This window comes from Acanthopagrus latus, chromosome 9, assembly GCF_904848185.1.
Source record: "Acanthopagrus latus isolate v.2019 chromosome 9, fAcaLat1.1, whole genome shotgun sequence".
NCBI lineage: Eukaryota > Metazoa > Chordata > Actinopteri > Spariformes > Sparidae > Acanthopagrus > Acanthopagrus latus.
In genome coordinates this window covers 2,649,005-2,672,850 of record NC_051047.1, presented here as the reverse complement: position 1 = coordinate 2,672,850, position 23,846 = coordinate 2,649,005, and the positions used below count along the sequence as shown (strand labels likewise).

The following is a 23,846-nucleotide window of genomic DNA, read 5'->3' as shown; positions in this document are numbered from 1 at the left end:
CAAATAAAAGCCTGTCCAGCAAGCAAACTGACAACGTGTCTTTGGGTTTTCCATACATGAGTTGTTTAATGTTGTTTGAACCTGTTGTGCCCCTTCATAGGTGCAGTAAACATCCACACCTCAGGGATAAAAAAAAAAACAAAAAAAAAACATGACACTTGTCTGGAGCTTTCAACAGGCCTGATGTTAACTCTATTAAAAAAACTGTTCCAGATAATCCAAGTTTAACCATCTGATCCTGACTGAAATGTCTGATGGTTAGAGTTTGGATCACAGAACCTCCTCAGGTGGAGTCTTTGTTTTGAGCCTCTTAACAGTTTCTTCAGTTTCACTTTAGGCTACTTCATTCCAGCACAGGTCTGAGGTTCACACTGACAGGCTGATGGTTCAAATGAGTGCCAAAGGAAAAACAGTTTCCTCCTCCACCTATCAGGAGCAGCTCTGGTTCCTCTGGGTTCATAAGTTCTGAGCAGAATGAGTGGAGCATCAGAGGCCAGGGCACAGGAGTCTGGAGATGGCAGGACATGCAGGGATTCATTATTCAGTGTCTTTTCTAATAGATCTACATGAACAGTGAATGTGAATTCTAACAAATGACTTTATACAAAGCACTTGATGCTGCCTTTCAGGCAACAAACCCGGGCTGTATCAATGATTGGCACAGTATGTGGCATTATATTTCAATTAAAATTACCGTGTTCAGACTGAACTCCACACTGCTGTGTGTGGTAAGGTTGATAATGGCACCACCTGGTACACCATCTGAATGCAGCCAAACTCCACCAACTACAACCAGCTTGTCACCAAACACATGGGCAGAATGAGAGTACCTAAAGCAAAGAAAATCACTTCAGGTCTTACTGTTTTGTACTGATATACTGGATGATGTGGAAGCTTTGTCTGTGGGTTAGGGTTAGGGCTGCTTAGAAAAACAAACCTGGGAACAGGAGACGGCTGCAACTCTATTGTTTCCCAGGAGAAGCCTCTCTCATTTGGCTTTAACACCAATGTATCCCCAAGTGGCACTCCTCTTCTGTCTAGTCCTCCAAACACCACCACACCTCCCTGGTATGAGCATGCCGAGTGGCAATGACGGGCCTCTGGAATTGCACCCTCTACTGGCATCTGTAAGTAATACCACACAAACACTTTCTTCTGTCAAGTTAGCTCACATAAGTCGGATCCTCAAACTGTCTTAACTGGACAGATGTGTTGTAAACCACTTTTTATGATAACTTACTCTCTGCCTGCAAAATGCTGCCTTGTGTATTTGAGGTGTGTGTTGGTGGGATTTCCTCATTAGGCCCTTAAAAATACCGTAATGTAATGTGATTGATAGAAATGCTAGCACAGATGAAAAAATAGACTTTCACAAAGTGGAGTTTTAAGTCCTTCTGTAAGAAATCTGCAGACCTAAATGATAACAAGTCTAACAGTTTCAGTGGCTGTAACAGAGGATCTGAAACATTAGTAGTTTAATAGTACAGCTGCCAACCATGTGTTCAGAACAGCACTGCACTGTGACAGTCACAGATATGGGGGGGAGGGGGCAGTGACAGTCATTAAGATATCAGACAGATAGCGTGAGGAAGATTTGTCATATGACAAGTATGAGAAAACTGTTGCCAAGTTTACTCAATTTGTCTAAAATCACTCGTACGTGTCACCTAAAGGACAAGATCACCCATAAATGAAAACTTAGTCATTATCTAATCACCCTCATGTAGATGGAAAATCGGTTGAAGTTTCGCAGTCCACAAAATATTTGCAGCGAAACAGAGACGAGGCACTCTCATTAAACTGTTTTTAAGCCCAAATCCTCACAGTAGCTGTTAAGCTAAAAGCACCCCCCCGGTGAAGTGGGTGCACAAGCTTGACAGAGGGGGTTAGTAACGAGTAACGTTAACTCCAATACATGCACTTGAGTAACTTTTTGGGGTAAATTATACTTTTTGGAGTTATAACAGACAGCGATGCCTCCACATGACTCCGTTCAAAGCAGCAGTGGTATGATTTTCAAATCACACTAACCGATAATATTTAGGGATGAATTAACAGCACATAGCACAGTGGGCTGCAGTTGTATGAAGTCAGTAGAACACAGAACGCATTGCAGAGAACCACACAGTATATCTTACTTTGGATTGTTTTCTACAACTCCCCATCGACTTTAGGTGTTTAGGAGAATGCAGCAACACAGTTTTGCTGTAAAGCTCCAGAAATGTTTTGTGGACTATTGGACTTCACTCAACTTTCCATCAGCATGGGGGGGAGGAGATAATGACTGAATATTCATTTTAGGTGAACTTGTTCTTTAGGAGGAATGTGTTGGTATAAATGGTTCTAAAGTAAAGACAGACAGCAATATATAAATACTATAAGTGTGTGTGTAAGTGAGTGTATTTAAAGATAATACACAGACAGGGACAAAGCAAACCTCAGTCCAGTGCTGCTGGTCTATAGACAGGAAGTAGCCGTCACCCAGAACGGCCTCTGCTTGGTTCTTCCCACCAAACACAAATAGAAAGTCTTTGCCTGAAGGAAAAATGAGAAGGCTTCATTATATGATAAATGATAATTTTTTTTTTTTTTTAGAAAATGAGAGCTAGACAGAGAGAGGGAAAGAAGTAAATCACCTTCAACTTCATGTTTAATCTCACCTTTGTGACTGACAACAGTAGCAGTGTGCCTCCATCTTGCTGGTGGTGGATCGCCTGTACAGACCATCTCCTCTACACAAAGTTTCACTGTGTCTTGGTCTTCTGAGTCACGAGGACCAGATGGACCACTGGGGTCCAGGGTTAGTTTGTAAAGGCCTCTGATTGGATTGAGTGGAGAGGAGCGACCGCCGTACACCACAAGACCTCCTCCAGGCAGAGAGGTAGCTGTGTGGTAGAGTCGAACACCTGGAAGAAGGCAACACAACAACTAGCTGTTAGCACTGAAAGCTAGGCTGGTCTCACTCGCACGATTCTGATAAAAATGAAAAAGAAGATAAGTGATGGTTATACCTGCTAACTTTTCTGAACAAATGATTTGACACAGATGCCTTTGACAGTGCTACCAGTCTGCTATATTGGTATTGGGTCATACATTTACTGGTACTCAGCTTCCAGAATGAATGTAAAATTCAACCTGAAATTGAAATCTGAACGGATTAATCAGAAAATGTAAGATCCAAAAGTACTACTGACAAGAGGCAGAAAGCTTTCTCACCCAAATCTACTGATGGTTCCACACTAACAGATCTCCAGCCTTCTTGATTCCTGAGGAGGATCCTGGGCACTGCCCCCCTGCCTCCTCTGCTAGAGCCTCCTGTTAGCAGGACCTGCCCAGGGCTGAGCAAGGAGGTGGCCATCCCCAGCCCTTCCATACGAACTGGTATGATCTGTACACTCAGGGCTATGAGGCTCCATGATGGGCAAATGGATGTCAATGGAGATACTGGGGCACACAAACATACACACAATCGCATAAATGTTGCAACAATCGCCAATGAAAAACATACAGACGTGCATCTCAAAGATATTACAAAGGTTTTTTAAGTAGACAGTGATTTTCTGTGAGAGGGAAATATAATGATAGCTACCTGGAGCATGCGGGAGTAAAGCCTGTGCCATCAAAGAGCCTCGAGATGCAGTGAGAATGAAGTAGTGGGAACATTTCTGGTGCCACTCCTGAGGGCAGACAGGTATTAATAATTCAGTTCAATATTGTTGCGTGGAGAAGGATTTATCAAGTGCACGACAGAGAGACAACCACATCCTCACAAAATAAGAAGATGGTGACACGTTTCAACAGCGAACCAACCTCATACTCATCAAAAGGCTCCAGACTCTCCACTCTGCCCCTCTCTTCCTCAGGGACCAGCCCGAGGTAGAAGACATTCATATCCAGACACACACACTGCTCCCAGCCCTGAACACAATAACACATATTTATTGAGACACTATATCTAATGAAACATTTCTGTGCACCATACACAAAACACAGATCAGTCATATTTCAATATACACCTCTGAGTGTCCTGAATCATCAGGCGAATAAGAAATAAACATCTCTGTTGAGCATACCACTTTATTAAAAGTGTGTGCATTAGAATGCAGTATATATTGTGTGTATACTGGCCTTGTCCAGGAACCTGTGTCTCTGTGCAGCAGTGTCTGGGTACTGTCGGAGGGCGTGTAGAGTTGAGTTTAGTTTCAGAAAATGGTCTTGCATGATCAGACCAAAGGGATCATGTGGGTGTATCTGCTCATACACAACAAAGAGTGACTGCGGCAAGACCGTGGCCACCCAGCTAATGACAGCATCAGACCTGGAACACATGCAACATACAACCACCATCTGTTGATAAGGGTTGAGGGTTCTGAGTTATCCAGGTTATGGTAAAGTACTGCATCCACTACAAATATGCACATTAGAGCTGTACAATTTTCAGTCCCTCCAGAAAAATGTGGAGTTTTTTTGTGATTGTTGCGGGCAAAAATCCTCAATTATGCGGCACGTTTTTTTTTTTTTTTTTATGTGACAAAATATGCAGGATATTTATGCAATTTTATACGATGAAACTGCGGGAACTTGCAAAAATTGCGTGAACTTAAAAAAGAGAAAAAAAAGTGTTTGCCCCAACACCCTGTTCTTACTAGGCTACTACCTTAATGTAAAGAGTCATTTCTTATCAAGCATACTACATCACAGAAAGTGCTGGGAATAAGTTCTTATCTTGTTTTATTTCAGACCTTAATAAACACATGACTCAAACTTACAAAACATTGATGAGTCAAACAAGTTCTGTAGGAATATGCTACAACTTCTGTAAAAATTAATAATTAAAATATATTTTTTTTAAAAAGTGTGCTTCCTGTTTTACAGACATAGCTATACAAAACAGACATCTTCTGTTAAAATAAGTGCTTCCAATGCACAAAGTGCAATCTCTTACTATAATGTAAATTTACATACTACTAATATAATTAAAACTGTAAGGTTTTTGAAACTAGTATGATTTTTTTTTTTTTGTTGGCAAATGAGACAGATTTGCGGGCTTCATCGTGGGGTTTGCAGCTTTTCAATGATGTTCATGTCGCATAATTACGTCACTTCATAACATTCCCATGGCAACAGGGGCTGCTCTTGTGTGAAGTAAACGCAACATTTTTCAACTTTCTGCTAAGATATATCTGACTTTTTTGCAAAGAAAATGCTGGGATTATGAAATCATGCAAGCCCCACATATTTCACACAGAAATCGGCAATTTATGCAGCAAAAGTGTGGCATATTTGAAAAAATGCGGCCCCCGCATAAATATGCAGACTTTTAGCTGATAATGCGTTGAATTATGCGATCGCATAATCGTGTTTTTCTGGAGGGACTGAATTTTAGCTAACATCATATTCCTGATTACTTTGCGAGATGCTTTGTTCTTATTGTACCTTACCTAAAATCAAAATAAAGAACTTGGTTTTAAAGTCCTATCTTCTATAATGCGAATGCACAAAAGGGGTGATATGGTCCCCTAAGTAGATTAAACAAACCTTACCATCGTGTTTCCATGTATGTTAGCACCACTTCAGACAGAATTAGTGTAGGGGCAGCCCAGTTGAGCCCAGCCCCACCCAGAGCCTCTTCTACCTGGGTCTGTTCTCTAACATCCAACCCCAGTAGACGGTACTGTCCACTAGATACATATACAGGTCCTAAAGACACACAGGTAAGCATATGCTTACGATATCCAGCTACCACATGTGCATTTTTCTGTCTTGCTGAAAAGAAAATCTCTTTGAATCTCAGTGCATACAAGCATGTAGTGTGTGAAGCAAAGTACAGACCTGTAAGGGAAGATACACAGGTGTCAAACATCCCCCTCAGTGTACTGTTTGAATTGATCAGAGCAGCCTTGCGCCGGCTGACATCAGGAAAATCTACTTCAAACACAACAGCCCTGTTAAGTGCTTTATCTGCCCGTAGGCGAAAATACAGAGAGTCGAAACCTGCGCCCAGTGACAAAATCTACAAACAGAGGAGAGATGACAGAGACAGTTAGAAAAAAAGACAGGCAGAGAAATTAAGACAAATGACTATATAAAATACACAGCCCTTTAGAATCTAAGCTGTCTATACAAAAAAGTGCTGGGCAATAAGCTGTTATCTTACCTGTCTATTGGGGCAGTTTTCAGTAATGTGGAGGAATCTCCGCACACAGTGGTCCACAGCCCTCCAGCGTACATAGTAGCCCCTAAAACATCCAAATACAACACATTATTATTGCTATGTTTATACACTGTATACCCTGTTCCATATGATATATGGACATTATTTTGCACTATCGAACCAGCTACTGAAACTATGATAGACATGCTTCACTGTTTTCAGTTTTTTATTGAAGAAAAATTAATCAAGTAAATGAGAAAAATATTGTAGATGAATCCATAATGAAAAGTTCTATTGCCTTTGTATCATATTTCCCGTTAGTCATTATTATTACTTAACACTATTTTATTACCTTGCAGGACATATCATACCACACCTTTCAAACAAGACCAACTCTTTGTGTCACCCACCAGTGGCGGTTCTAAGAGGAGGAGGGGGGGGATCAATTGCATTGCATCAGTAATACAATGACAGATTTGTACTGAAGGGAAAGGAGGAAATAAAGTGTCTTAGCAGTTTACTACCCAGTTAAAAATGTTGCAATTGTAAACACTGTTTCCCATTTATCCATTGTCTGAATGAGGGATTTGTATGTTTTTCCTGGGTTGCATGTGCCCCTCTAAGAAAAAAAAAATTTATTAAAACTGGTCTAGAACCGCCACTGACACCCACAAATAATGTGTCCAAACCAAATGGGCTTATGATTATCAGAAAAGATCAAACAAACAGACCAGAAAATGTCTATGTATTTAGTGTGCTGAATAACACGGGTGTGACCTTGATCACCAAGTCCCAAGATCCCTGCTGACCTGACCTGTTGATGAGTGGAGCTCTCCTGGCCACTTTGCACACAAAGTGTTGTAGGAAGACATCGTGGAAGTAGCCCTGCGCCGCAGCAGACACTTTGCTCACCACACTGCTGTCGTTGGTTCCCTGTACCTGGAGAAACACACGACTGAGCAAGAAGAAAGCAATGAAAACAAACAAACATGCAAAATCAATCAATCCATCAATCAATCACCCCAACCATCCATCCATCCATCCATCCACTACCTACATATATATATACACACATAAAACTGAGCCATCATCAAAAGTAGATAAACCATTTTGATGTACTTGTTGCAACGATGGAAGAAATACTCCTTAACAAAAGTAACACGATCATACATCATATTACTATACTGGTGATGTGTTAATGTGCACAGAGAATTTAGCTACTGTAGTATTAGCTTTTATAAACTGTTAGTTAGTTTAATCTATAACAATGCTTCATGGGTATTGAGGTCGAAATGTTTTACGTGTAAAATATTCATTTTTACAGTAATTTAGGCTGTTGAATAATTATTAAAAAAATATACACTGCTCGCATTTGAACTGTACTGACTTAAACAAGCATACAGTGGCATGCAGTGGAAAAACTCAAGTACTCAAGTACAACTTCCATCACTGACTTTACCATACCGATACTTGGTATACCGGGTCTTCCTAATAAACTGCAGTATGAGGACTTACTGCGGTGTCCCTCCCCTGCTTCTGTTTATTTCTCTTTGCGGTTGGCATAATGTCAGTAGGCTTTCACAGCAGTCCGCAGGTACACTCAAACACACATTGTGGAGTGTAACAAATACGTGTTCACAGATTTTCAGTATTGCCGGTAGTCAGTTCACTGATGAAAATTAAACATTTTTGACGTGGTAAAGACTTCCGGGTACCTTCATATCTGCGTTCTTGCGCCTCCTTGCGGCCTGGAGGCTACAATAATAAACATTTACAGAATACAGTCTGTGATAACAAAGCTCTTGGTCAATGCTATTTCTCTAAAATGCTCTTTCAGGTTACTTCTACATCGGGGGGTAATGTTCATGAGCCAAAGATATTCAATTCGCGGTGTTAATGTGCTTATTATTATGATAAAATCATTATTCACCATATACACTCGTTATTGTAATTACAAATTCCGTATATTTTGTCTTCGGCAGCAGAAAAAAAAAGAAAAAAAAAAAAAGATAATACACTTTTGTGATCATTAGTAAAATGAAGTGGATCCGACGAATGTTAAAATGTGAGCAGTCACTGAATGGACCGTTGGGGAATGCGGTTTGACAATGCGGCACTTACTGCGCCTGCGCCAATTTACAGGAAGTGTTAACATTTTCTTTAACCAGCTGATAGCCAAATTGTCAACAGTTAAGCCTGCGATACCTGCGCTGCTGAAACGACAGATATACGGTAATATTATTTACATGTCACATGGACCTGTAGTATTGGTATGTTTAATTAGGCGTCGAAATATGAAGCTTTGATTCAGTTTTGTCTCGTCCGACCTGAGTGGTCAGAGCGGTGTCCCGTTAACATTAGCACATAACGCAAGATAAGGGCTGCTGACCTGATAGCATTTATTGTGGGAGTAACCCCAACGCCGATAGTGACAGAGTGCATGCATGCCATCTTCTCTCCATCCACATTCTATACTATCTGCCGTTTACGTTTTATTAATGTTCAAATGAACCATTTGCTGCAGTGATGGATGTTGACTATTGTTGTCTATGAGGTGGGAGACAGCAATTTGAGGCGCAGCATCCCTGTTAGCTCAAGTTTCACTGCAGGATACTGGGACACAGCTGACGACGGGCAGTATTTTCAGATATGGCTCTGGCTCAGTAAATACAATAGACATGCAGGGCTGGGAAATGTAAAGCAAGGCAGGCTCGCTATTCCTTGGTTTCATGCCAAGGAAATATCCGCCCTTCCGCATAAAACCTTTACTCTTCAGAGTCTATGGGTGTACAGGAAGGGGTTGCTTTTGCCTTGAGAAAGAACGAAAAAGGTGCTTGTGTGTGTGTGTGTGTGTGTGTGTGTGTGTGTGTGTGTGTGTGTGTGAGAGAGAGACAGGGTAAGCTGTGAGCACAGCAGACATTCAGGGCTGGTAAGTGTAAAGCAATGCAGGTGCAATGGAAACTTGTCCTCCTATTCCTTGAATTCATGTCAGATCTCCATCCCTCTTCAGGAAACATATATCTTTAGGTTTAATGGATAGCCCTGGAAAGAGCTCTTTTTGTCTTGAGAAAGAAAGGTGTACATGAGGTAAGCCACGATGTAATCTTGCACCAACCCCCCCCCCCCCCAAACCTCTCACTTCTTCATTCAGACAAAACAAGGAGCGAAGATAGGTGAAGACACCAACAGCGAGACTTGACTACATTCTATTTGGAAGGCAGTGCAAGTTGCTCCGCTCCAGGGAGGACGCCCAGCCCCTCTGCCGTCTCCTACACGGGCCGGTATGAGCTCCAGAGGGAGTGGAGGCCGCTCCAACGGCACACTACCACAGACCAAGATCTGCCAGTTCAAGTTGGTGCTGCTGGGTGACATGGCTGTGGGCAAGTCCAGCCTGGTGCTGCGCTTCGTCAAGGGACAGTTCGATGAGTTCCAGGAGACAACCATAGGAGGTGAGGACTGGGAAATGTGTGGGCAATGTGTCGATAGCATATTGTTATCAAGATATGAGACTTTATAGTCATATAGTGATGTGACATAAGTGTTGTCTTTTTCTTGGTTTTTAAGGCCTCATCAGAACAGCCAAACCATTCTACTTGTTTGCCCACTTAGTCATAATATCCACATTATTGATGACAGTTTATCAAATAACCTACAACACTGTCATAATGTTTCTTCGATCCTATTTGTATCATAAACTTTAAAACTTGCTCATTAACTCAAAAAAATGCAGTGTTTGGGATTAAAATAATAAAGTAGTTGGATGTAGAAGGTAATGTATTAGCAACCTGCACAAAAGTGTGACTTAACTAGACGTCATGGGAGCTCAGACCCATCTTTACAGAAGCCCAGCTCCCTCATAGTTTGAACCCTATCGAACGGGTAGCAAAAAGGTGGATGATGGTACTTTTTAACTAAATAATTTTTCCTCTTCATGTCCAGCTGCATTCCTGGCTCAGTCGGTGTGTCTAGATGATACCACAGTGAAGTTTGAGATCTGGGACACTGCAGGGCAAGAGCGATACCATAGCCTGGCTCCCATGTACTACCGTGGTGCTCAGGCTGCCATCGTTGTTTTTGACATCACCAAGCCGGTACAGTATAAACCGAGTCATTCATTTCTCATTTGTTAATGTAGGTCTGGCCAATCTTGACAAATTGTCCTAAGTAACATTTTGGGTCTGACATTCAGGGTTTATTTCTCTATTCTTCTAAGAAGTGAATAAATTAGCAGAGATGCATGAAATATATCAGCCAAATTACAACATCAGTATTTGTTTGGCTGTGATAGCATGGGCTGCATACTCCTCTCAATTTCTTCTTCTCGCACTCTCTCTCCTCTCCTCCTTTGTGTGTGTGTTGGGGGGGGGGGGGGGGGGGGGCACTAAGTAATATCAAACCTATTCTTTTTGTTACTTTAGCATTTTTAAGATGAACCACGATACTGTTGCTTTTGTCTCTGCATTCTTCTATGCAATTTACTCTAAATAATATTAAGATGTTTTTTTGAATCAAATTTGGTGGATTTTGAGCAGCTGCTAAAAGCATTAAACCAACTACACTTAGCCTTTCATACAGTATGCATAAACCACAGGGCATGCATTTCTTTTTAAAATACAGAAACCTGAAATTATCAGTCATTTTTTCAGTATCTGCAAGAGCAGGTAATTATCCACTATCCACTCCATTAGTATTGGCTGAAGAAAACCCATTTCATGCATCCCTAGAAATCAGTTTACTTACCTGTAACGCAGAACAATATTACACAAAAAACCATCCTGAGCCACAAGTGAATATTAAATATTATTGTAGCAGAATGTTGTCAGCTTCAGTTGGTGAACACTTTGTCTCCTAAGTGATGAATACATTTCAGTGGTTGTGGTCTGTGTGTTACTGGTTTATCTGACCTCAGTGCTGTGTTTGTGCAGGAAACCTTTGAGCGAGCCAAAGCCTGGGTGAAGGAGCTACAGAGGCAGGCCAGTCCTAACATTGTTATTGCCCTGTCTGGGAACAAGGCTGACCTGGCAGAGAGGAGACTAGTAGAGTATGAGGTAACGCCACTGTTTTGAGCCTATAGTCTTAACTAAACCTTACCTTTCTGAAGATGGATGGTAATCACTGCTGATGACAGGTTACATATGTGTGCTTCTTTTATGCTCATGCTTGTGCGAACAGTGTACAAAAGGATTAGAATAGGGCGCAAGGATCTGTTAAACATTCTGTGCCAAATCTGGCTGCATTCAAATACTGGTGGAAAAACCCCCATCAGTCAGCTGCTACCTGACAATGCTGCATTCAAGAGCAATTTTGTCAGAACATCTTGAATACACAGCATGAACAGTTGTTGCAGGGGCTGCTCACAGATTTGTGGAGTGCTGTCAAGCCTGTGCTCTCCTGAGATGCTGCTATTTGCAAATGATAAACATTTTAGTTCTTTAGTTTCAGGTTTAGGCTTTTTTTTAGTGTTTTTCAAATGACTGCTGATTTTATATCTGTATTTGTTTGTGTCCTGTATGGTAAAGGAAGCCCAGACATATGCTGAAGACACTGGCTTACTCTTTATGGAGACCTCTGCCAAGACAGCCATGAATGTCAATGAGCTCTTCCTGGCCATTGGTGAGTGTCCTTTCTTTTGCATTAGAACTCAAAATTAGTTTCATATCAGAAGCCAATTAAATTTAGACCAAAGGTGTCATTTCTCCTGTGTTAGATTATATGTTCAGGTCATGTTGTTTGGCTGTTAAGCAGTGTTTCCACTACAGAAACTCAGAAACAGAAACTTCTCAAGCATCTAGGACCCTTTACAGGAGCTTAGCTTGTTTCTACTGCAGGGTCTTCCATGGGCATTATTTTACCCCTGAATGATCTGTGCTTTGCACTTTCTAAAAGTACAGGAACTTTAGGTTTTGGGCTTCCAGAGCTGAATGTTTCTGATTGGTGTAGCACTCACCGTATTTTATTTCAGCCGCCATTTAAAAAAAAAAAAAAAATCTGCAGCCGTAATCTTTCTTTGTTTGGGTTAAAGAGGAAAGCACATGACATCATTAGATGGACCAACAACAAAGGTCCATGAGCTGGATATATAAACAATATGTACACACAAAAACCATGCAGACAGAGACATTACCTGGTATTTATCAAGGAAAAATGTGTGCCAAGAATGTGCATACCTCATGCATACTTCAGACCAAGTGTACACAAGTTTTCAACAATTAGCAGTGGGTATGATGATGGGTAACCTTAGACATTGTTACGGTACTTTGCTGATTTCACTACTCCACCAAGGAGGACATGTGTCCATGTGTTTGTTTGTTGATTGGGTCATTTATCAGCATGATTACTGAAAATCTGCTGATCAGATTTCCACCAAACTTGGATGGGGCATGGGTCTCAGGCCAGAACAGACCCAGTTAACTTTAGGTGGGGAAGAAATCTGGATAAAAGGATGGATCCAGGGATTTTTACTTTGTGAGCTGCAGTTACAGGTGGTTTGTCAAATTTAGAGTGATACAGGGCTATGATGGGGAGTTTGATATTGGATATGGCATAAATGTAATTTTTGAATTATTTAGTAGCGATAATTATGAATTACATTCTTTCTAATATCCCCTATCCTTATCTTTTTAGTGGATCCTGAATTGTTGAGCCCTTTGGGTAAAGTCTGTTTCAATATGGGCTTGATAGATTAATCACTGATCATCCCTCTAATGTTACATAATGATGATTGAGATATCACTACACTGAGTGTTGACGGGTACATTTGCAGGCACTATAAATAGCCCCAGCAGTGCACAATGACAGCTGTTCTGATTCTGTTTGAGGGCGTCACTGATAAAACATCATCATCAGTTGTATGTTGTTCTGTGCCATTTTTCTCATTAGGTGGATTTACATGGACCCTTAAATTCCAATAATGATCAGAATAATAGCTCAATCAGAACAAAAATGCCTTGTGTAACCACCTCAATCAGAAGTGAGTGATCTGATTTGTGACTCTTCAGTAGGAAAATATTATCATCCAATTACCTTATTAACACTAAATCTGATTGTTTCTCTCTCACTGGAATCAATACATTTTGTCTATGCAAGTTCATCTTCCATGGGGGTAACATTTGGTGACATTGCTTACTGGGAATGACAAAAACATTTAGGTAGCAAAACAACTGGTCTGTGGCTCTTTTTGGTAGAAATTTAAAAACATTTAAGGATTGCTGAATGGCCTCAGTGGTCAAAAGACTCAAAACAGGGAGTTGTTGGTGGGAAATGTGATTATTTTTGAAGACATTTTCTGAAATTCCTCCTGAATAAAGTACTTACATTGATGATAAATATTAGGTGCATGTATCCAAAGATTGGACACCCACAGTGTGGATTTCAGTGCTGATTCAGATCTTTGATTTAAAACTAAAAAAGATAAAGATTTCTTTTTAGCTAGAAAGTCTATTGTTAATTGTGATCAATTATTAATGAATGATATGTCAAAATATTTCACTTTGTCCTCTCATTGTAGCAAAAAAGATGCCAAAAACAGACACCCAAAACCCAACTCATGCAGCTCGACATCGGGGAGTCAACCTTCAGGACCCTGATGCCCACTCTACCAGAGCCTGCTGTGGTGGAAACTAGACCTCTACAACTCTCACCAGTATTCCACCATCCACACCACCACAGCCCTTCAACCATCCTGTCTCCTTCAACCAACTTACAGGGGTGGGCCTGGTGTGGGGAAACCCAGTATCCACTCACCCCCTTCCCCTCCATTCATCCTCCTGTCCAAGCAGACAAAAAATCAGAGACAGAAATTCAAGGGAGAGAATCAGAGGAAAGGAATAGCAAAAGGAGATGGAAGAGAAAGACACAATATTCCACATCTGTGTCTCTTGAGTCACTGAGTTCCTGCATTTGGAAACTATGAGGGGAGATACAGAGGAGTGAGATTGAGTGGAGGAAAATAAAGGATGTGGAAGACAGTGGCAAGCCTGTTGTAGTATTTAGCACTAATTGTGATTTTTATTTCATTTTCATTCTACCTTGCATCGTTTCAGTCACAATCCTGATCATGTAAAAATGCACAAAATGAGCAGTACACGCTGGCAAGCAGCAAGATAGGAAAGGAGAAAAGGGGGTCAAAACATTCAATTACAAAAACCAAATGGGTAGGTTGGTGCTGCTTTCTTTTTCTCCTTTATCAGAGCCTGCACCTGCTTGCCTTGCTTCCTCCTGTTCCTGATTCAATCAAATCCTGCTGTGAATACTTCCACGTATATGTACTAATGGATTGATCCCATAATTTAAAATCCTCCTCTGTCCTGCCTGGCCTTCCCTGGTGTCAGTGGCACGGTCCGGTCACATCCAAAACACAAGTCAATCTGTACGTATTTATTGTCTGCTGTTTCCTTCTGTTGTCTGTTGGTAGTGATGCTTTCATTCACATTACTGCTCTCGTGTGACCGAATAGAAACTTCACCAGTTATGTGCGGGAAGCATTCTTCTACAGAGTTCTGATGTAAGAGTTGAAAGATTGATTGTATTCACAAAGATGATTTTGCATTGTTTTTCAGATACAGACTTGCTTGTTTGATGAGAAGTTGAATTGCAGTGTTCCTCAAGTGTTTTTGGTTTCAGTGCTTGAGTGCTTACAAGGGAAGCCTCACAGGCTGTAGCTCCTTACAACAACAATACAGACCTGATATGGAGTGTACTTAGAACAATGTATAAGCAGGGAACTGTTAGCTCTAACTGATGACATACCTGTAGCAGAGAACCCATCCCTCTAACCCAAAGACTAGTATTACATCAAATACAAGACTTACTAAGTCCCTGTTTTTAATAAGTAGCTGAATCTCCCCTTGGAATTATCAGAGTGAGTGATGGGTCTAATTGGAATAGCAGGAAATGTGGTAGTTCATTGATATCTCTGCTCAGATGAAAAAGATTGGCATCCGATAAATGATTGAGATGATTATGGTATATGATATATCAGGTCAGGGGCTGACATGTAATAAACCTATGCCATGCCCTGTAAGAGAAAATCTACCATCTCGTGTTTAATGTATCCCAACTGTCCCTTGTCCTTAGGCTAAGTTGTTGGTGGACATGAAATCATTGTGATCTTAAATGGTTTTACTGATTCATTTACTCAATATGATGCTCGAAACGGAGTTGTGTGCTTGGTGGCTGTCCAAGGCTTGGCTGAAGAAAATGAGCAAGGAATTAATGAAAACACACACAAAAAAAAAACAGAAGTGCCTAATCCCAGTTTTCTTTTTTTTCTGTGAATCATGTTTGGAGCTTTCTTTAACTGTCTGCTTCTTAGGTAAAGTGCAGGAGAACCATTTCCCTGACATCCGCTTGTACAATAAACCAATAACATGGCACCCTGTCGTTAGGCTATATTGTATTGGCTCTTTGTATGGATGTAAAGAGCTCATGTTGAATACACTGTATGTTATATATTGTCTTAATTTTAATGAAAGTATGTTGACTTAAGCAGAGCACACTTGTGAACCTGGTATGGATCATTGAAATGACTCTAATCAATGTTATAAATCTGTTTGATTTTAACAAATATGTGTCCAGGAAAATCTTTGCTGTATTTTCAGGTTGCATATTTAGGTATTTTGATTAAAAATAAATAAATAAATATGGTGAACTAACTAAAAGGCCAAACTAAGAAGATCTGAACAACCATACCATTTTCACTCTGTATTCAAGTACAAACAAAAATGATTCATCCATCCCCCAGGACACAAACAGCTCCTCAGCTCATTATATACATTGAACAGCATTTGCTTATTCATTATTCAGTAATCACAAGTATGTTCAGTGTTCTGTGCACTTAAAATAATACTTAATTTTTCCATCAGCTCCTCGAGTATGTATAGTGTTCAATAAAGCTGTGAATGGCAATTTGAGTGCAGAATGCTGATTGCTTTTCTTTCACTTGCCTCGTGCCTCAGATAAGTGAAACAAAAGTCACCAACAGTCACATTTTTATTTCCTTTTGACTTTTACAATGGTGCATCATTAAGTCAGTTCTAAAAAAAGGATATTTTCATTTTCCAGCCTCTTCTCTTGAAATTATGTAAAGTATAAAAACACAAAAAGCAAAGATCGGTTTCTAAAAGTGTTTGGTTTGATTAAAATAAAAACATATTTTAAAAAGGGGAAGTTCACCCAAAATTGAACATTCAGTCATTGTACTTGCCCTGATAATGATGGAACGTCAGATGAAATTTTGTAGTCCAAAAGACATTTCTGGAGCTTTAAAGCAAAACAGCATCATCATAGAATTATCCCAAACAACTGAAACTGTGGACACTTAATTGAAAACATAATTAACATTAATTTACAACAACATTATTTATCCCCTTTACTCACAGTCGAGTTGATGGGCTGATGTATTCAGCTTAGCAGTTACAGTGGAGATCTATTTTGGATCTCAGGGATCCTGGAGACTTTGAATACATTGGAAAAGCTGTTTGGAGTCATTTTATATTCTTTGTTTTTTTACAAGTCCCCCACTACTTCAGTTGTTTAAGAGAATGCTGATGTCATGTTGTTAACCTCCAGAAATATTTTGTGGACTACAAAACTTCTCCCAGCTTTTCATCTTCATGGAGGGGAACAGATAATGAGTTAATGTTTCCTTTTGGGTGAACGTATCCTTTAATAAAGAGACAACATTTCCATGGCTATAACTGCCTTGCTGTAGAAACGGAATGCAGAAACGTAACTATTTTGTTGTGTGCAGTCTGCTTTTAAGGCCTTTTAATAATGCCATATCTCAGACAGACAGTTGATAAGTAAATTAGGTTGTACATATAGATTTAAACTAATGGAGCACTGTACACTTCATGACAATAATACAGAGTGCTCCACTTTCACCTGATCTCTCCCTGACCTCTAATCCTCACTCTCCTCATCCTCTACTGTTGTATAGATGACCTGGTTCCTCCGTTTGATTCTGGGAGTTGAGGTTCTGCTGCCAGCATCCCCCGTCTCATCACTGGTACGTTTTAGGATGCGTACAGCTGTGGCATCATCATCATCAGCCTCCGAATGCCCTTCCCCTTCTGCTACAGACTGACAGCAGGCTGCTGCTGGAGAGTTGGAGGGAGGTAGCAGGTTCAATATGTGGGACAGATTAGTATGTGAGGTATCAGATTTGGGATCAGGCAGGACCATATGACTAGGGGTGTGAATTTCACCTACATGTCCCTTTACTGCTGCATTCGTGTCCTCGACATCATCCTTTCCTTTCTCTCCCTCTTCCTCCCACTCATCCTCAATCATGATCTCATCCGGATTAAATGAATTTGACAATCCTGAAGTGTCACTTGGGTACTCACTGGGCTCATCCACACTTCCTAAACTATTTCCATCTTCATCATCCTCCTCCCCTCCAGTATTGCCCTGAGCCCTCCCAAACCCATCACCTCCCTGCCCAGCCAGGGCGTAGATGTCTGTGAGACCTAACGTGGCACAGAGCTCTGTCGTCTGAGGGTTGGTGCTACAACTGGGGGTAGCATGGTGCTGGGGCTTGTTGGGCTCATAGGGTGTCACAGTCTGGCAAAAGTTGTCTGGGATGGCCAGTTCACCGCTCAAATCCTCCACCACCTGCATCATATCTGCTTCTGACGCGCTAAAGTCCCACCTGATGGGTATAGACAGTCCGTATTAGAAAAGACACCATGAACAGAAACTATTAGCACAACAGCTTTGCCTTTATGTCTAAGTGAACTGTAAAGATTTGAGAGGGAAATGTCACCTGCTCAGTCAGCGTACTGATAATTCAAGACAGAAATTATTCTTATGATTTTAAAAGGAAAAGTTTACCTAGGAATTAAAATAGAGTCATTATCTACTAACCCCCATGCTAATGGAAGGTCAGGTGAAGTTTTTCTACATTTTGTAAAAACATTTTAATCCATCTACTTCACCCACCACAGTTCTTAAGGATAATGCTGCAACGCTATTTTGTTGTAGATAGATGTCAGTCAACTTTCCATTGTCAACGGGGTGAGAAGACGATGACGGCATTTTTAATTTAGGGACTGAATAATTTTGTTTATTGTTTTTTATACTTGCATAGTCTGAAATGGTCAAACCACACCTGTATCCTATTCAGAATGCAAAGTATGTGTGCATATTTAAGCCTGTGGCCAATTGCATCTTTTGAGAAGCTCGATAAAGTGCTGAGCCAAAGGCATTGCTGTGGTCAGTATAAATAAAGAGGTGCAATGATTAGATGAAAAATTTGATAACTCAGTCAAACGGAAATTAATTCTCAACTATCCAAGCAAAAATGTCAAACAGTTGCTTGTTCCAGCTTTTAAAAAAAAGGTGAGGATTTGCAGTTTTACATTTATGACAGTAAATGAAGAGTCTTTCTGCTTTGGATTATTGGTTGATCATAAGAAGCAACTTGGAGATGTCAATTTGAGCACTGGGAAATTATGACGAGCATGTTTCACTATTTTTTGACTGTTTATAGACTACATGATTAATTAAATCTTGAAAACAACCAGTAGATTATAAAGAAGTCAATTAATTTTGTTGCATTATATATGTGGGGACCATAAATATTCACAAAACTCAAAATAGAAATGAAGATATGTCACAGGATAAACAATCAAGTGAAACAGTAAAATATCCCAATAACACTAACTAATAAGAAGTTTATATGCAGTGTATACACTCATACAGTCACGTATGGTATGTAATGTCAGCCGTATATTTAAGCAACTACATTTTGCCAAGTCTAATGTAAGTCTAATTCTCAACAACAGGCTTACAATCAGTCGTTTACCTACGTTACTGCTTTTAATTTTGTTAGTAAACTTTACAGTTTGAAACATTGTTAACTCGTATATAGTATATCATATATTGATGTTTATTGTCCTTTGCACTTTCAATTGATTGCACCTGCTCTGCCTGCAATTTTAAGTCTAAATGTCTGTACCGTTCATGCAGGCCATTATTGTCGGGGGGGTTCCAGGGGTGTGGAGTGATTCTTTGTAGACTGTTAGTGGCCTTCAGGATCGCGAGCCACTCTGGATCATACTCAAGACCCCCAGATGAACCAGGTCTCTCTGGAACATCCACAATCTGCAACACAGGTGTACTTTTAATGCTACGAACTGTCACCCCTTCACCACAAACTAAGCCGTATATTTTTAAAAACAAACGTCTCTCACCTGTAGGAATTCCCTATAAGGCAGACATTTATCCAGCGACAGGAACTTGGTAACACGTGGGGCAGCATTACCTTTGGCCTAAAGACAAGAGTACTTACTGAGTTGGTGTAATACATTTGGTATATTACATTGGTACCCACAATTATTGAAATGACAATATAAATGTATCAGTAGGTAATACTGAAGTAGCAACAATATAGTTGGTCCTGAAACACTGTCACTCTCACCGGATGCTGCATAACAGCAGCAAATTTCACATGAAGATGTGCAGAGAACCAGTAGCTGGGCTGGAGGTGAGCTAGGAGCTCCTCAGCAGCAGGACTTCCCAGACTGTTGGACTCTACTTCCTGACGCAGAAATTTCTTCTTTCGTAACAGTTCCCCTGTACTTCCATAGTGGTAGATTCCACGAGGCCAGTCATGGCTCATGAAAATGTCCATGGGCATACGGATCTTAGTGAAAATAAACATTCATGAATCAATATACACCGTTTAGATGATAATGATAATAATAATAATAAATTGTAAATAAATAAATTGTATGCAAGAGAAGAGAAGTTGAATCTGTGATATTTACCTGTTTTAATTTGAATACCTCAATATTTCGGATGTGGTACACACTTCGAAGGGTATCAGGATTGTATGGAGGGTATTCGTGGTGACCTTAAAAACCACATAGTTCTTGTAAACATATTGCATAGTGTGTAAAATTTTAAACATTAACTTTTCATATTCTTACATGTTAGGAGTTCTCAACGGGCCTGAAAATTACAACCCCACACCCGTTCTTAAGCCTGAACCCGACGCAGCCCGACACACCAGCATGAATTGTTTGCCCAAACCCGACCCTCCGCGTGTCTGCAATGTTTCCTTATGTACTTGTTATCATGATCCGACAGACAGCAGACGGAAACTCAATAGGCATGAGTATGTCACGCAGCAGTGTCAGGTCTGCGTCTGCCCCTCCCCATGAAGCAGGCATCCAGACTTACTCTTCACCACAGGTGAACAGCAATGATTCACAACAAACAATATATAATTTACAACCTGCAAGAAATGTGTTTTATGAAATGTGTTTTAAAAAAAAGGAAGCCCGACCCGGCTTATTAGCGTATTTTTTCAGCCCGAACCTGCGGGCAATGGCGGAGGGGTGGGGTGGCAGAGGGTGGCCGTGGCCACCTCATGCTCAATCCCGGCCACTCTATTGGCCATCCTGGCCTGACTCAAACCATCCATTCAACCACCGCATCAGTGGAGCGATGCGTCAAAAATGGGCTACCCGCCTCCGCAGCTCCGACCGTGTTTCCATGGCGCGTCATCCTCCGACCCTCGAGCGAGGTCGTGGGTGAGGCGCTTCCAGCTGCTGGAGGCGAGGACCGAGAGGTGTCCAACGAGGGACAGCGGGTGGTCAGGAGCCGCTGCTTGCCTGTATCAATTCATAGGATTTTCTGAATCGATACTGAATTGGGAAAAAATATGTTGCAATGCACTGATCGATATTTTTCCCCACCTCTACTATTGGATATGTGCAGGCGATTGTAACATAACATCCAATGTATGCTATCTGATTGACTGGTGTGTCTCTGCCTGCCATAGAGTTAAAATATGACTGAGCATGAACAGCAGGCTGAACTTTTGACTGAGGGATACTGTTAGGGTTCTTTTTAAGTGCCAGCTGAAATAGTCTGGTCAAAGGGTTCAACTGTTTCTCTATGCAATTTTAAGTGGAGAACCAACAATTATTAGTTTTAACTAACGGCATTCCAGACCATCAGCAACATGTAACAACATATATACAACTGTTTTGTGCATATGTACAGTAGCCCTTAAACCTTGTATGCCTACGACTGGAATCAAATCTTAATTTGTTCCTTGTTAGATTCTTATGTTGGCCCATTTTGCTGGCCATTATTCATATGCGTGTGTATATAGCTTGATCAGGCTATAAGAAAAACAGCTGTTTTTCAAATTATGTCTGTGTATTCCTGATACACTAAGAGAATGAGCTCATCGTGATCACTACAAGCTGAGCTGAGCATCTCCCAAGTCCTCTCAGCACAGTACGCAGTGCAGTTGTATGTATATTGTGCTACATTTGTGTAGTGTAAGCACCTTTGTTAGGTTAAGTTATCTCACTTCCCTGCTCTGTAAACAAATGAACTTGCACATCACTGGGAGAAGTGGTTACAATGCTTTTTACACAGTTAAGAAATATCTTCAGGTATAATGTTTGCTGAATGAATAAGACTGAAACAGTTGTGAAGATGCTTTAGTCCGTGTTTTACAAAGATTATTTTCTTCCAACACTAGAGCTTACAAAATGTTTTTTTTTTAAGGAGTCTGGGGACTTTGTCCATGGGTGCCAAGGATATAGCCTATATTGGTTACTGTTTACTGCATTTGTAAAATCTGTTTGCCATCAACAAAATGTTGTCTTCTTTCAAAAATTCAGTGAACATGATTAATTTTAATTTAATGTCAAATTTACAAGAATGTGTATGATTCTGAATTTGTCGTAGCAACTTTTGGCAAAGTTTGTTTAGTCTCTCCTTGAGTTGTAACAGAGTTGAGATATTGAGGTTTCTCGTTCATTAGTTAGTTGAAACAGACAGTGTGTTTACAAGCATATGCTGCTAACATGTGTAGGTTAGGAGAGCCCAGACATGTGATGATGTGGCCCAGGACATATTGTATGTGTTCAAACTGCTAACAGAATGTGCTCACATGTAGCCGAGACCACCTCTGAATGTGGCCCGAGCACTTGGATTTCAATTGCATCCTCAGTCTTCAATGCATCTTGAGGTTGTTCACACCTGTACTTGAACAGACTCATAATCAAAAAAATAAGCTCACCCCTTCTGTAGTCACGTGATTTGAAGATTCCAGATACGCCGCCAATTCTTATCCCTCTGTAGCGAATAACACCAGCATAACCTGGAAACATTTTTGGTCAAGTCAGGCCCGGGTATTAATAGACAGAATAATCACAACTACTGTTTATGTTTCCCTACCCAGATAATAAATGTTGGGTGCCACCCAGCCACCATAAGGCAGCTCCTGCAGGTGGTTGGAAGCCTCATGGTTCCCTCCAATGAAAATAGTCAGGACTGGAGCCTTCTTTTCTCCAGAATAGTATCTGAGACAAAGACAGTTACATTAATGTTTTAAATGCTGTTGCACTTCTTGAAACATGACAAAGGAGGAGCAAAGAACTAACTTGTAAAAAGTCTGCATCATTCTGTACTTGGCTGGTATTGCCATGCACTTCATGTCTCCTTCATTTCGCACTGCTTGGAAGTCTCCACAGCAAAGCAGCAGGTCCACTTTTACCCCTTCCCTCTTCTCCAGATAAGCGATTGTCTCGTAGATCTTGTCCAGCTCCCCATGACAACACCCTTCGACTGCAATCTTCATGCTGCACAACAAGTGAGCTGCACAGTCCCAGAGAAAATCACAGTCTTGGTTTGTAGGCTAGTCTGTGCTCATCGAGGGGCTGTCAGCCTCCACACACAAAGATGCTGAAGCCTGCTCACTTATAACCTCTTGGTGACCTGTGGGGATGAAAATATCAAAACATTGGCGAAGTATCAGAACCGACAGGAGGGGAAAAGGGTGGACTATACATGGAGAACGATAAAAGGACAGTGGAATACGACTTAAAACTGTCCACAAAGGTGCTCATCAACAGAACTGCCAGTCTGTGTAAAACGAGCTGACATTACAGCTGTTTTAATCGGCTACCTTCAGTTCCACAGTTGCTGTAAGACAAAATAAATGTGAAATGGCGACCGGACCGTAAACATGTATGTACACCTGACTATTCTTTGACAAATGTGGCTGCAGCATTTGACCTATTATGCGTGTCAACAAGGCCCTTTCAATCTTTTGTCTTCGCTATGTGCCGATAGTTACGTCTACTTACTACAAACAAATAGCAGAAATCAGTATGATCATACACCCCTTAAAATCAGCAACTAAACAAAACGTTCAATATCTAGCCACGCTACTTAGCTAGCTTGTCCATCTAATGCAAGATAACGCTAACGTTACAGCGTTTTCATACGACCCAACAGCGAACAGGGAACTACGTATGTCTTACATACCAGAACAAGACAAGCTGAGTACAAACTGTGCACTTACGGATAAGAATGAATAACCGAAGAGTGTGTTTGTATGCTGTATACTCCGAGGAGTTACAAACTTTTTCTGAAAATCATGTTTACGCTGCAGGTTCGCGGAGACACGATAGAATGAATTTTCCCACCTCGCGTCCACCACTCACAACACATGCGCAGAACGTCCCCTATTTGAGCAAACCCATTTTGATCATCGGCGGTAGATTCCACGAAATATTTGTGAAATAATTGTTTTATGTTTACGTGTTGTTTAGTATGCTCAGATATAATGTTGGTTCATTTTGTTGCACAGTCCGTATTTTTTTTTGTCTGATTTTGTATTTACTACACTGGGTCATGGGTCAAGTTTTCATGTCGAATC

The 23,846-nt window shown here is 40.7% G+C and overlaps 3 protein-coding genes across 3 annotated transcripts; 1 reads left to right on the top strand and 2 right to left on the bottom strand.

Annotated features, from left to right (window-relative positions):
• Positions 1–36: 36 nt before the first annotated feature.
• Positions 37–7,858, bottom strand: lcmt2 (leucine carboxyl methyltransferase 2). Its single transcript, XM_037109480.1, has 14 exons — positions 7,670–7,858; positions 6,969–7,093; positions 6,158–6,239; positions 5,833–6,013; positions 5,544–5,700; positions 4,129–4,318; positions 3,811–3,918; positions 3,590–3,677; positions 3,217–3,444; positions 2,661–2,906; positions 2,438–2,535; positions 938–1,125; positions 695–830; positions 37–508 (listed from the first exon to the last, which is right to left on the bottom strand). Exons 1-14 carry the CDS (start codon positions 7,715–7,717, stop codon positions 344–346), a joined length of 2,040 nt encoding a protein of 679 aa, XP_036965375.1. The 5' UTR covers positions 7,718–7,858; the 3' UTR covers positions 37–343.
• Positions 7,859–8,230: 372 nt separating this feature from the next.
• rab5b (RAB5B, member RAS oncogene family) lies at positions 8,231–15,528 on the top strand. Its single transcript, XM_037109487.1, has 6 exons — positions 8,231–8,386; positions 9,306–9,603; positions 10,094–10,245; positions 11,080–11,202; positions 11,674–11,767; positions 13,662–15,528. The coding sequence occupies exons 2-6, from the start codon at positions 9,438–9,440 to the stop codon at positions 13,775–13,777; spliced, it is 651 nt and encodes a 216-aa protein (XP_036965382.1). The 5' UTR covers positions 8,231–8,386; positions 9,306–9,437; the 3' UTR covers positions 13,778–15,528.
• Positions 15,529–16,126: 598 nt separating this feature from the next.
• dbr1 (debranching RNA lariats 1) lies at positions 16,127–23,646 on the bottom strand. Its single transcript, XM_037109485.1, has 9 exons — positions 23,490–23,646; positions 22,567–22,900; positions 22,361–22,485; positions 22,203–22,283; positions 19,927–20,012; positions 19,578–19,802; positions 19,351–19,428; positions 19,116–19,261; positions 16,127–17,807 (listed from the first exon to the last, which is right to left on the bottom strand). The coding sequence occupies exons 2-9, from the start codon at positions 22,761–22,763 to the stop codon at positions 17,057–17,059; spliced, it is 1,689 nt and encodes a 562-aa protein (XP_036965380.1). The 5' UTR covers positions 22,764–22,900; positions 23,490–23,646; the 3' UTR covers positions 16,127–17,056.
• Positions 23,647–23,846: the final 200 nt, after the last annotated feature.